The sequence below is a fragment of the Natrix helvetica genome (genome assembly GCF_964273705.1).
Source record: "Natrix helvetica genome assembly, chromosome: 4".
Taxonomy (NCBI): domain Eukaryota; kingdom Metazoa; phylum Chordata; class Lepidosauria; order Squamata; family Natricidae; genus Natrix; species Natrix helvetica.
Window position 1 is genome coordinate 153,648,136 of NC_138550.1, and position 13,857 is coordinate 153,661,992.

The 13,857-nt window shown below is 45.9% G+C and overlaps 1 protein-coding gene across 1 annotated transcript in view; it reads right to left on the minus strand.

The window, feature by feature from the left end:
• Positions 1 to 12,079, minus strand: part of EXT1 (exostosin glycosyltransferase 1) — a 333,345-nt gene extending 321,266 nt beyond the window's left edge. The window contains exon 1 of the mRNA XM_081952824.1: positions 9,612 to 12,079. Within this exon, the coding sequence (XP_081808950.1) occupies positions 9,612 to 10,573 (962 nt within the window). The 5' untranslated portion in view covers positions 10,574 to 12,079. The remainder of the gene's footprint in view (positions 1 to 9,611) is intronic.
• Between the last annotated feature and the right edge of the window lie 1,778 nt (positions 12,080 to 13,857).

Here is a 13,857-nt window from a genome sequence, read left to right on the forward strand (position 1 = left end):
TCACAAAGTATACATCCTTCCTGTAAGCCCGTGATGGCGAACCTATAGCATGTGTGTCCAAAGTAACACGTGAAGCCATGTCACCCGGCACGTGCAGCCTTGCCTGCTTGTCTTCTGGGTTTCTGGCGTCCATGCGCCTATAACAATCAGAAGTCCTTCGAGTGCACAGCAGTGCCGAAAACCGGTGTGAGCATACATGCCAGCCAGCTGATTGTTGGGTGCGCATGAGCACCAGAACCCGGAAGTTTGGGCTTTTCCGGACCACGATCCCTTTGCGTGCATGGCAGTGCTGAAAACTAGCCTGTGCATGCATGCCGGCCAGCTGATTATTGAGTGTGCATGTGCGCTAGAACCCTGACGTTCGGCTTTTCCGGGGTGTAGCCCCAATGAGTGTGCACGCACACCTGTGACCTGCGTTTCCACGCAGTTCCCACTCGGTGCCGAAAAGGTTCACCATCACTGCTCTAAGCCATTATCTGCACGCAGGCAGAATATTCTGATCCCCCACCGAGCTTTTTTTAGTATGCTTACTGTACTTTTTTCTTCACTCAACGTATTATGCAGGCAGATAGAGCATAATTTAAAGCTACGCTTAATAAGTTAATTCTTAATGTTTAGAGACCTTCAGCTGATCAGTGGCTACTTATTACCATTACTCCCTCTGAATACAGTCCCAGTCTACGGACAAAATATATTACATATTGGTAGATTAACTTACAAAAGAGAAGACGCTATTTAACTATATACATTGAATGAAGCTAGCAGAATTATTACCAGATGCCTTAAACCTACCCTTCTACATAAGATCTACCACCTAGCTGGCATTGTCCCACCTATTGTCCATCAAGAAGCAGCAGCATAGAGAGACTCAAATCATCAATTACTAGACAATACCCTCTCTATGGCCTACAACCAACTCCGCAGAGACTAAAATCCAGGAAAACCTCCTTAGGTCGATGGGAGACTTTGAAAGCAGAGTGGACCTATGGAAAGCTACAAAGAACCAACACTGGATGGAGCCAACAATGGAGGAGCTGGTACCTGGATATGACAGAAACTGGGAAGTATGAAAATTGTTGAATTGACTGCACACGGGTACAAGATCCAGAGACACTCTGAACAAATGGGGGCTAACTGCTTGCTTCTGTTCTTTGTGATTGTGATGACATGCCGACAACAACACATAGGTATACCTGTCCTTTGTGTCCCGATCATCGTACACTTGAGCACTTCATGGCAGCAGGACAGAATGCAATTAATGTTGCTAGTTTCTAGACAAAATCTGTTTAATTTATATTAAACCTCTGGGGCCCAGAGGTTGGGGATTCCTGTTATATAGTATGCCTTATTTTAATTGTCATGCTTCTGACATGAATAGATGTGTAGCTATTTATCTCCTCTTATGTTAACAGCATATTCATAGTACAACAGAGACAACCAATTTCATTGTACAATGACAATAAAGGCTATACTATACAAAGAATGTAGAAAAACATCAGAAAAATTTCAAATTTGAACAAGCCACCTCTCTCCCTTCATTATGCTAATCCACACCATTTATCCTGCATCACTTTTCCTACCGTTTTCCCAAAAATAAGACCTCTCTAGATAATAAGCCCAATCAGGCTTTTGAGCACATGCGCTAAAATAAGCCCTCCCCAGAAAATAAGCCCTCCCCAAAAATGATTTAAGCGCATGCACAGCCGGTCTCCACCATTTCCTCTGGTTTCTTGCCATGCAAACAGGAGGTGAGGACGCGAGGCTGGAGGGGGGGAAAGGGAGGGGGGAACATGCCTCATGCACCCCACACGCCCTTACCTAACGACCTTTCTTGCAATTCTAGCCACCGCGCCCCTTCTGTCACACTAATGGCCACCACAAAAAGAGCGGCAAGCCCAGCGACACGCAACACAGCAGCAGCCATGATGTGACCTCGCTCACCGCCTTCCTGCACTTCAAAAATAATAAGACCTCCCTGAAAATAAGGCCAAGCGCTTATTTCGGGGGTCAAAAGAAAATAAAACCCTGCCTTATTTTCGGGGAAACATGGTATTATCTCCAGAAATGCTGGACTTCAATCCCACCACCTCTGTTGTGACCAGCATAATTCCCAACCACCATAAAGAAAGCTACCGTAGATATTTCCTCGCAAACTTCATCACAAAAATCTATGGCATTGATTTCAGGCCTCCTCTGCAGAAGGAACAGCCCTTGATTGTTTTATAATTTACCAATTAAGAACTTGACTCTTTCCTATTCTTTACTCAATATTTCCCCACTGGAAAAAGGCTTACCAACAGGCGCTTCTGTTTCAAACAATGTATTTTCCAGTCTTCTCACTACAGCCCTCAAGAGTATTCCTGAGAGGGCAAAATTACAAAATTCAAAGAATCCCCAGGATCAGATCTATAGATTTCAGCTGGGAGGTAGTTTACTTATGCAACTGAATCCTAGAATAGTTACCTATAAAAGATCACAGACTGTGTAACTTTATATTACCCATTTGTTTTCATACTAAGTCCTATCATTGTATTTTGGCTTAGCATCACATAACCAACCTCTGTTGTCTCCTCAACCACAGTCAAAAAACAAACCATGGCTTATAATTATAGATGAAATAGGTACTGAACTCTGTTGTTAACATCTGTTGCCTTCTCTTAATCTTTGTGATTTAAAAATATAATAATTTGATGTGTCATTTTATAGTCTTGTACATGATCCGGAGTCCCTTTTTTTGTGAGGTGGCCATATAAATTTGTTGAATAGATAAAATAAAAATTTAAAAATCCACATAAGAAGGCCATTATCATTTCTGCCCCACAGCCCTTTAAAATGCTGGTCAATTCACCATATACCTTGAAGCACTTCTTAGGTAAAGGTTTCCCCCCTCCATTCATCTCTGACCCTGGGGCAGTGATGGCAAACCTTTTTCTTACGGCGTGCCAAAATGGCACGCACGCCCACTCAATCTCCCTGCCCAACTACGCATGCGCACACAACCCCTCCCCAGGCTCTGAAGGCTTTCCTGAAGCCTGGGGAGGACAAAAACAGCCTCACCTGGTCTCTGGAAGCTGGAAAGGGATCATTTCCAAACTTCCGGTTGGCCCGTTGGGGCTCTTTTTCGCCCTCCCCAGACTCCAGAGGCTTTCTTGAAGCCTGGGGAGGGCGAAAACGGCCTCCCTTGGCCTTCCGGAAATGTGAAAAATCAGCTGGCCGGCGCACACATGGTCACTGGAGCTGAGGGCTGGCGTGTTATCAAATATGGCTCCGCATGCCACCTATGGCATGCGTGCCATAGGGTTTGCCATCACAGCTCTAGGGGAAGGTGCTCATCTCCATTTCTTAGAATTGTCCAAAGACATTTCTGTGGTCATTTGGCCAGCATGGTTATACACCAAGGTGCATAGAACATTGCTAACAGAATAACAGAAAAACAGAGTTGGAAGGGATCTTGAAGAGCTTCTAATTCAACCTCCTGCTCAAGCAGGAGACCCTATACCATTCCAGACAAGTGGTTATCCAAGCCTCCTGTGATGGAGCACTCACAACTTCTGGAGGCAAGTTATTCCACTGATTAATTGTTCTGTCAGGAAATGTCTCCTTAGATCTAGGTTGCTTCTCTCCTTAAGTAGTTTCCATCCATTGTTTCTTATCTTGCCTTCTGGTGCTTTGGAAAATAGGTTGACCTTCTCTTCCTTGTGGCAGCCCCTGAAATATTGGAACACTGCTATTATGCCATGTTACCTTCATTCCAAAGTGGTTCTTATTTATCTACTCTCATTTGCATGCTTTCAAACTCCTAGGAGCTGGAACAAGTAATGGGAGCTCACGCCATTATGCGGCACCTGGAGCTGAAATGAATTCAGAAAAATTGCACAAAAGGATCAGTATCTTCTCATTCCAGATCTTTCCACTTCTTACTTCCAGGTAAGAAGTAAAAAGAACAGAGGATATTTCCCTGACTTTCCCTGCCAAAATATTAACTTTCTGAGTAATATATTCATTCTATTGTTGGAAGGTCAATAGTCCATTCTAAACCCATCACATTTTCCTGAAGTTACAACTACAAGCCAGTCAAGCTCCTTTCATGATCAACACCTGTATAGTGGTTTTTTTTTTTTAATTATTATCTCAGTTCAATCCCGATGAGAGAAAATAGCAGGATTCAGAGTAACAACACTACCTACTAGATGGGCCAACTATTAAAAAAATTCTCTGGCCACAGCACACAAATGAGAAAGACCCTTAATGCATTTCTTTAGCTAAGCTGGAATGTTTTGCAAGGCATCCTAGCAATTTTCAAATCAAAATATGTATCTCTGTTTGCTATTGCTTGACAAGCTCAACCAAAGTTTTCTTATCTTGACCTAAAATGATTACAAAGCCAGGTTTGTATACTAGGCAGAATTCTGTGGCTGGACTCAATAAGGCATAAGTGCTTTGCTGGACTTATTATTATTATTATTATTATTATTATTATTATTATTATTATTATTATTATTATTATTATTATTATTATTATTATTATTATTATTAATTAGATTTGTTAGCCGCTCCCATCTCCACGAAGGGACTCGGGGCGGCGTAGCTTGCTGTAAAAATTGTGATTTATAAAGACTATCTTATTGATTAGCATGTTGGGCAACTCAGCCTGCTGCAGCCTACAAATCATGGTTACAAAGCCCATGATTTAGTTTTCTCAACAAGCAGCATTACCTGGCCAACTCTCTCTTAACTTCTCAATTACCGAATTTTTCAGACTATAAGACGCACGGGAGTATAAGACGCACCATGATTTTGAAGAGGTAATTTTTTTAAAAAAAAAGTTTTTGCACTTTGCAGGCCTCCCAAACCCTCTGCACGCCTCATCTTTTGCAAAAAAAAGAAGGGGGGGGCATGCAGAGCTTTGAGAAGCTTGTAGAGTGCTGGGGGTTGGGGGGGAAAAAACAAGCAAAAACAGCCTGTTTTTTTCTCATTTTTGCCCTCCCCAGCCCCCAGGAGCACTTTGCAGGCCTCCCAAATCCTCTGCATGTCCATTTTTGCAAAGGGGGCGGGGTTTCAGTAGGCCAAAAATGCTGTATTCAGTGTATAAGACGCACCCAGATTTCCACCGTTTGGGGGGTGGAGGTGCATCTTATACTCCGAAAAATACGGTAATCAGGGGAGGCCCAGTTAGTAAAAGAGAGACCAGCACAAAACTCCAGGCTGTGGGAAAATGGAAGCAAAAGTTGGCAGCCAATGGGCAGATTGCGTCCATACCATCGTTAATGAAAATTGCAAATGAGCTCAACTTGACCATTAATAAAGCCAGTTGCCATTAAACTCATTCATAATGCTATCACATTTCACATTTCACAAGTAAGGTAAAAACCCAGTCAAATTTCAAAGGATTTAAAAGCATCCTAATCAAAGTATCCTAATCAAAGTAACTTAATTTATTTCAGCCAGCATCAGCTTTATCTGCTGAGATGTATAACTTCAAGGAAAATTAATTAGTCTGCTCCTGCAGATGGGTTTTTTTTAATAGAACTTGGAAAGATTAAGCTAAAGCACGTCAAATGTTCTTGAACACACTGTAAAAAGGTAGTGGGCTTATTAGAGGAAGGGGTAGGGTAGGAGGGAACAGATGGGAAGGGGGGGGGAAAGTGGGGCACTCAGCACTTTCTCTCAACTACATTTTATTGCAATTAACTTGCTAAATTCAGTTGTTCCTCTTGTCCCTTTTTGCCAATTGAATATGCAAGCAGATTTCACAGAAAATTCAAACATTCTGACTCCATCTATGTTATTGAGAAACAGATTCTGCTTCCTCTAAAATCTGTTTAGATTTAAATTCAGAGAAGCACAAATAAGACTGCAGATTAATATGAGGCGAGTTTTTAAAGAGAGACAGAGCAAGAAAGAGAATCTACATTTTTATTTTTTTACCTGAACAGCCATTCATGGGTGATTTTGCCAGGCTCCCAGACCAGAAGACTACTTGCTAAATATTTGAGCTCCTGTCTTGTACGGAGATCAAGGTAAGATTAATTACTCAGGAAAGTGAAGATCAAGTATCTCAGGAAGCTGAGAGGCAAATAAGTACCTGATTTATTCATGTGTACCTCAACAACAACAAAGAAGATGTATCAGAGCTGTGGCTGATTCCAAAAATGAGAATTATCTTGCTGGAATGGACATCCTACATCCAAACAAGTAGCCAGTTATTTTGGCATTGCAATACACAGCAATGTTTACCCTCCACCTTCAGTAATTAAATATATATTGCCCTTATCCATTGAGGCTCTACACTGATGTTGTCTATTAGCAATTAAGAGAAATTTAGTCCACTGAGTCATATTCTGGTTGCTTTTTTAAAAAAGAAACATTAAAACTTCTATCAGATGCAAACTGGGTTGGTTCATCCCGAAATATTCTCTAAAATATCTTCTTTTACTTTTCACCCTATTAAAAATCTTAACAAATAACACGTTTGTATATAAGAACAGATATAATGTGCTTCTAAAGCATTCTGGAAGTAAATCATGCTTCAACACATTATCGGATCACATTTCATAAATAGTCAAGGCTGGGAAAGGTTTCAACAGAATATGGAAAAAGGCAGAGAAAGAAAAGGATGTAAGCTCCTGCAGGTATTTTTCCCTCATTTTGCATCCCCCCCCCCCCAAAAATACAGTCGAATCAACTAATTTCACACACATTCTTTATGAAAACTTGCATGCCGTGTGGTGAACATAAGCGACTGGAAAATTAGAACTACTGTCTGTATGTGAACCAAACTTTTCTTGCATTACAATGCAATGCCATCAAGACGACCATTCTATCACCATATGGCAATGTGGGGGCTGGTTTTGTGCAAGACACTATTTTATTTGTTGGCTGTTAAAACAGAAAAGTAGCCCACTGTGAAGCAATGCAGTGGTCGCCTCACGACCTTCATTTGCAAAAGGGACAACTGGCTTCACGTAGCCCAACCGACAGTTGTCAAAAAAACCTCCTGGGTGACAAAGCTGTCTCTACAAGTGTGTCCACATCAGAGGTGGTATTCAGCCGGTTCTTTCCAGTTCAGGCGCACCAGTAGCGGCGGCTGTGGGAGGCTCCGCCCACCTGCCCCGACATAATGCACGAGTACTGCGGATGTGCAATTGAAGTAGGGAAGGTAAGTGAATCACACCTCTAGTCCACATGTTTTCATAAAAAACAAGTAGGCCACTACAGGTAGTTAAAAAGTATATTTAATGATTGGCCTCTTAGGGAAGAGGTATCCCTACACGGCCTTATCTCCTATTGGAACCACCTTCTGCGTCTCCTCGCAGGTAGCCATTTTGTGAAAGCAGCCACATCGGACGCTCAGATTTCCAATACCTTCCTTGGCTGAAAAGATAAGGCTCTAGGAAGCATATATCTTCCATCATGAAAGAACTTAGCTGACCATCCATTTCTCAGGCATTTCTAGTGAAGAAAAGAAGGTAGATCAAGTCCAACTTCCTGAATCCATCAATGTTTTCTTTCAAAATCACTGTGGACTTGTCCAGAGAGTCACCAGAAGTCAAGACTGACAGAAAGTCTATCATTCTCTTCTTTAAGGATTTGTCAAATTCCCCACCTAAATGGATTTCCCTGGAGTTATCCCATCTAAGTATTAACCAAATCTAACTCTGCTTAGCGTTTTCTTGACAGCAAGCAAAATTGACCAGGAGCATTTCTCCGTGACATACCGACTAAACTGTTTGACTAGAAACAGGAAGATTCAAGCTTAAATTCTCCCTAATTTTGGAAAACTTGCTGGAAGGTTTGGTCAAGTCATTGTCTCTCGGTCTAACCATCCTGGAAGGTAGCAATACGTTATCCAGAAGTCCCAGACAAAAGTTGGGGAAAAATTTAAGAAATACTTTAAAGTGACAGCACATTTGCAAGGTCCGCAATCTCACTTTTAGATATTTTGGTAATTCTGATATGAAATATAGTTCTGATTTAGTGAACCTCTAAACAAATATTGATGTATACTGCTTTAGAATAATATGTGCATATATAATTGGAAGTTCCCTGCTTCCTTATGGCGTACAGTGAGTTTCTTTAAAACAGGGATCTCAACTCTGCAAACACAGCTGTGATCAGCATTTAAACTTAACTAATTAGTTTCAGATTCATTATCACTAAAACCCTTCCGTGGCCCTCCTTGCAAATCTGTTGTGTCAGCAGCTTCAGGTTTTAAAAAAAAACCTCATACGATTCGTGAGCTATGTTTAAAAAAGAGAATAGCAAACAAGTGCACAATCCTGTTCACGCCAAGAAAATCAAGTTTGGGATGTCAAGAGAGTTCACACGGGCCTGTTTTTGCAGCATCTCTGGTGTAACCCTAGCTAGTTTCCAAATTGCAGTGCAACCTAGTAGTTGCGTAGGTCTGAAGAGCAAGCTCTGGGCAGGTCAGAAAGCTGGTTAACATATTCTGGCAATAAAGTACTCTACAGAATATGCAATATCTACCTGCTATCCAAAGTAACTCCGCAGAATTAATTTCATGAGGAAGTAAGAGAGTCACAGAATGGAAAAACCACAGGAAATGTTTATAACACTGGAAATAGCCGTCAACATGGAAAAACATATGTAAAGGGCTTGAGGTTGGAGCAATTCCACACCTCATGTTGATTGAGGTTACAGCTTTTGCAGGAAAGAAAAATAAACGAGACAGTGAAGACAGTGATCTTTTGGATAGATCAACAGATCCACTTCCACAAAGGTGCTGAGCACCTGAGATAAGATAACTGCCTCTGCCAAATACATGACTGCATATTTTAGCAGATACCCAGAATTGTCTTTCAGGTCATACTCAATCAGGGTAACAAATGGAAAACATTGAATTCTGAGATGGATGGGAAGAGATTCAGGAGCGAAGAAGTATAAAAGAGCCTCAGCTTTCCAATCCAAACACTCAACTAAGAGCCTGAATGAGCAACTCCAGTTAAAGCAAGGAAAGATATTGCAGATTAGACTGTGATTCAGAGCCATTTTATTTAAAAGAAATTAATGGGACGTGCACTCGGTCTGAGGCATGGACACGAATCCCTGAAGATTTAAGAAAACTCAGAGCAATCCTGCACACCTTTGGTTCAACAGTGACCCTGTGTCCTTAGCCGCCACTTTAAAAATAATAATAATAATAAAGGTATCACAGGTTAATTCCCAAATTGATGGAAATGGGCAGGAAGCCACCCCAGTTCCGTGCTGCAGCAAAAAAACTGAAATAGCATGCCCACCTACCTACCTAAACACACACGCCCCAAACAGCAAACTTGCAATGTTGCACCTGCTTTTCTTCCCCAACTCAGGATCAAACAATTGTACTGAGAATCAGGAAGAAGGGGAATCAAATAAATAATAATAATTGCATACCTAATGGGCCCAGGAAGGACCCGTGATTTAGCTGGAACGTATTTATTTTTTTAAAAAAAGACAAAAAGGAAGCAAGGAAGGGAGCGAGATGGAGAACTGCCTGGAACATTTGCAAGGCATTAATCTGTCACAGCTACTCCAGCCACGTGTGCGAAAGAGAAGGAAAGCAATGAGAGAGAGAGAGAGAGAGAGAGAGAAGCCAAAGCGCCTTCACTTACTTTTCATACTCGGCGTTGTCCCTATCACACCGAGAATCCTTGTGCTTCTGCCAATCTTTGCCATGCTTGCAGGTAGTCAACAGGACAACGTCTTCCCCATTATGGACATGATATAAGGCATTCCTGGTGTCTGATCCTATCCCAGTTAGGTACCTTTTCCCTTTGAACACCAACATATACTTCCTTAGAGGTGGGATAGTGTTAAACCTCAAGAAGCCCCTCTCCCCTCCTGTCCTTGGGTGATCCTTAGAAAAAAGAGGGATGGAGACGTCAAACTTGGGCCGGAAGTTTTCCGTACTGATGCTGGCTTTGGCCAACATGGCCTGGCCAATGTCGAAGCCCACGTCCTCGGTGTAGTCAGGCCAGGTGCCGGAATATAAGTTAAAAACTAAATGATTCCTCCCGTTGTTCCACAAGTGGAGGCTTTGCACTTTGGAGCGGAGGTTGTGCACGTACTGGGGGGAGAGCTGATCTCGGTCTAAGGTGTCCAAGCCGAGGACGAAGAGGCAGGCTTGGCTGGGGTCCGAAGTATAAAAGCGGGAGCCCTCGACGGCGGCCAGGATGTTTTGGTAACTCTCGGCGATCTTCTCCCCTTTCTGCGGCGGGTAGACGTAGACCTTGAAGCCGTTTTTCCTGCACAGGGCGAAGTCGAAGCAGGACTCCATGCGGCACTTCTTGCCCTTGTAGAGGCCGGCGTTGGCGTCGCGCTTCTGGCGAGGGGAAGCGTGCCGGTTGTAATCCTCGCTCTCCAGCTGGTCCCAAGGCAGGAAAGGGCGCAGGGCGTCCGGGAAGCGGGGCCAGTAGCGTTCGGGGCGCTGCAAGCCATTCCTGCCGCCGCTACTGCGCGCCTCTCGCCTGCTTTGGCTCCTGGATGCTCTGAACTGCAAGCCTCCCAAGTAGAAGAGAAGGACGACGAAGGTGCCGGCCGAGAGGAGGGTGAAGTAGCGTTTTTTGGCCTGCATGTGTCCTATCTGGGTCGAGGGGATCGCCGATGAACACAAAGCTCGCCCAACTTCGCCAAGTGACACTTTCAGCTTGAGTCCGCCATTTTCCCGCCTGCCAAGACTTTAAACTCTCGTCTCCCACCACCTCCGATTTCCTTTCCCAAAGGCTCCGGCTGATGCAGCGCATGTGGGCGACTTCGTTAACTTTCTCCCCTCGGGTCTTTCATCTTCGGGCTCGCCCTGGGAGGAAGGAGGCTGGCGGCAGCGACGGCGGCTGGGGAAGATGAGGATATCGAGAAAGGGAGAGAAGGACCGAGGGAGCGAGGGGAGGAAAGAGGGAGCGAGGCCGGGAGGAAAGAGAGGGGCGAGGAGGAGGGCTGAAAGGCCGGGAGAGAGAAGGGAGGAAAAAGAAGAAGGCAAGCCGGGGCAAAAAGAAGCCAAGCCCGCCCAGCGTGGCTTTCCCCAAAAAAAGAGAAAAGAAAAGAGCTGGGAATTGGCTCGCAAGGCAAAGAGGAGGGAAGAGAAAAAGGACAAAGACAGCGGCGAGTCTGAAATCTAAATAGGGGGAAAAAAGGGGAGAGAGAAGCCGTCGAGTCCCGGGCTCCGGCTCTCCAATCTGCGGGTGCCAGACCGAGAAAGCCGTCCCGCCCCTCTTCTCTTTCTCCGCCTGCACACGCGTTACACACTCCACACACAAACACGCGCGCAGCACACAAGGGGTGGCTCGGGGAGCAAAGCCGCAACTTCAAGTCGGGCGAAACATCCCCGGGAAGGTCGCAAACACAACAACAACCACAACAACAAGAGAGGAAGGAAGGAAGACAAGCCAAAGCCAAGCCGCCCGGTTAGTCAGTCGGTCCGTCCGTCCGCTTAGAAGCCTGGGGCGCCCGGCTTTTTTTCCCCCAAGAAGTCGCCGGCAGCGAGGATCTGTTCAATGCAGGGCTTGCCTGGGCTCGCTGAGATCAGAGCAACCAGAGCCGGGCTTACATCTTCCGGCCCCAGCACCGTAACCTTACGAATCCCTGCATTTCTCTCTGTGTGTGTCTCTCTCTCTTTCCCCTCTGTCTCTCTTTCTTTCTTTCTTTTTTTCTTTCTTTCGGTGCGTTCAGCACCGGCTGCAAAGCATGACGAGCTGGGCTTCCCTGCAGTCTCGCCGCCTGTATGGCCTCGGGGATGGAAGCGAACGAAAAGATCCTCCTTCCTTCCTTCTTCGCCGCCGCCGCCGCCGCCTCCTCCTCCTCCTCCTCCTCTTCTTCCACCGCCTCCTTTTAGCCCCCGCCCCTCTCAGCCATTCATTTCAGTGAGCGGCGATCCACGCAAGCCCGGGAAACAGCCCAGCCGGGAGGGAGGGGAGAGAGAGAGAGGAGGAGGAGGGAGGGGAGGGGAGGGAGGAGGGCGCCGCCTGCTCCTCGTCTGGCGACGCTGCCCGATGTCGGCGGCGGCGGCGGGCGTTCGATCTCCGAACGTTTGCCCCGGTTCCGAATGTTAACACTCGCCACATTCCATTCCCCGACGCCACACCGCTGACCTCATCCATCCACGCAGCCCGCCGGCCGATTGGCTGGGCGTCACGTCCGGAGGGGGCGGTGCTTCCGCTGCACCCATTCATAACCCGCCGGGCCTGGGGAAGGGGATGTGGGGCGCGAAGGGGAGCGGGGGTGGCGGAGGAGGATGCGGATGAGAAAGACGGTTTTGTGGTGTGTCTCGAGCGAGCGGAGGAAGCGATTCCCGCTCGGCCCTTTTGAGATAGGAGGGAGCGCAGGGGGGGCGCCCCACCCGACCCTCACCCGGGCGGAGAGTCGCGTGGGAGTGGGGGGCGGCTGCCCCCCCCCCGTGAGAAAGCCAGTTCCCGCCCCGCTTGCGCACCCCTCTGGCGCTGCGCGGGTCATTCGAGTTAAGCAGCACGTCTGAATGAGGACCCGAGAGTTTAAATCCCACCCCACATACACACACACTTCCAACAAATGGAGCTTCGGGTTTTCGCAATCTCCCGTGTCGGTGCCGGGTAACCGGAGGATCCGGTGGCCGGCATCCGTGGGGAAAGGCTTCCACTTTTGTCCTTAAGGGCAAACGCCAGGGAGATGCGGACGCCAAGCGATGTCTGGAAAGGCAAACTCTTCCCGTGCTCCGGGCACGTTTACAATGCAACGAAATGGTCATTGGAATGTGTGCCGGTTAGTGTCCATTCAAAGGGGCAAAGGTCTGTGGAGATTCTCAGTCATCCAGGTCATGGTTGTCCCAAAGGTGCTTTTTTTTTTTTCAAGAGGCAACTGGACTTTCTTGTTTTATTCCTGTGAAGACGTTTCGCTTCTCAACCAAGAAGTTGCCGCAAGGTTGAGTTCGTAGGCTCCCAGCTCCTTTTGTAATCCACAAGAGAAAGGGAGGGGTCGGCATCTACCAACACCCCGAAACGACGAAGAAGGACGTGGAGATGTAAGGAAGGGAAGTAGAATCTCAAGCAAGTTACTTCAAAGTAGAGCCTGGGTTTGCAAAGGCTTTAGTTTAGGCTCCTGACAATCACTTTTGCTGCTCTGGAGATTAGCATCCCTTGCTGCTCCTGGAGTTAAGCAACTTTGGGGACCCCCACTTCACCTTCCTTCGCTTTCACCTTGCTTATTCTTGCACTGACTTGTTCCGTTGCAAAGGAGCGTTGAGGAGGGCGACTTTAAGCAGATCAGCTTAAGGGTGGGGAGGACATACAGTGGAAGAGCGGGGGAGATGCTAACCTGTTCAACTTTTGGGAGGCTAGAGAAAGAAAGAGAAGTGAAAGGACTCCTACCTAAGTTTTCTTGAGAATCAGGTTTGTGTCAATGCCCTCTAGAGCAGGCTGATGGCATTGCTTCCTGCTGAATCTGGGATCATAACTTTTTAGACACAAGGATGGGAAGATTTCAGGCTGAGACAATCACCCTTCCCCTTTTTAAAAAAAAACGGGCCTGTAAAAGTGCAAATCAGACAAAACACAAAAAAATTAAAAATACAGGTGGTCCTCAACTTACAAGCACACAATTGAACCCAAAATTTATGTTAAGTGAGAAAATTTTGTTAAGTGAATTTTGCCCTGTTTTACGACTTTTCTTGCCACCTTGGGTCAGTGAATCGCTGCGGCTGTTCAATTAGTTACCCGGTTGTTAAGTGAATCTGATTCCCCCATTGACTTTGACAGAAGGTCGCAAGAGGGGATCACGTGACCCCCACCACCACCAAGACACGGCAACCGTCATAAATGTGAGTCAGCTGTCAAGCATCCAAATATAAATCGCGTAACCATGGATAATGCTGCCTCCATCCTAAATGTGAAA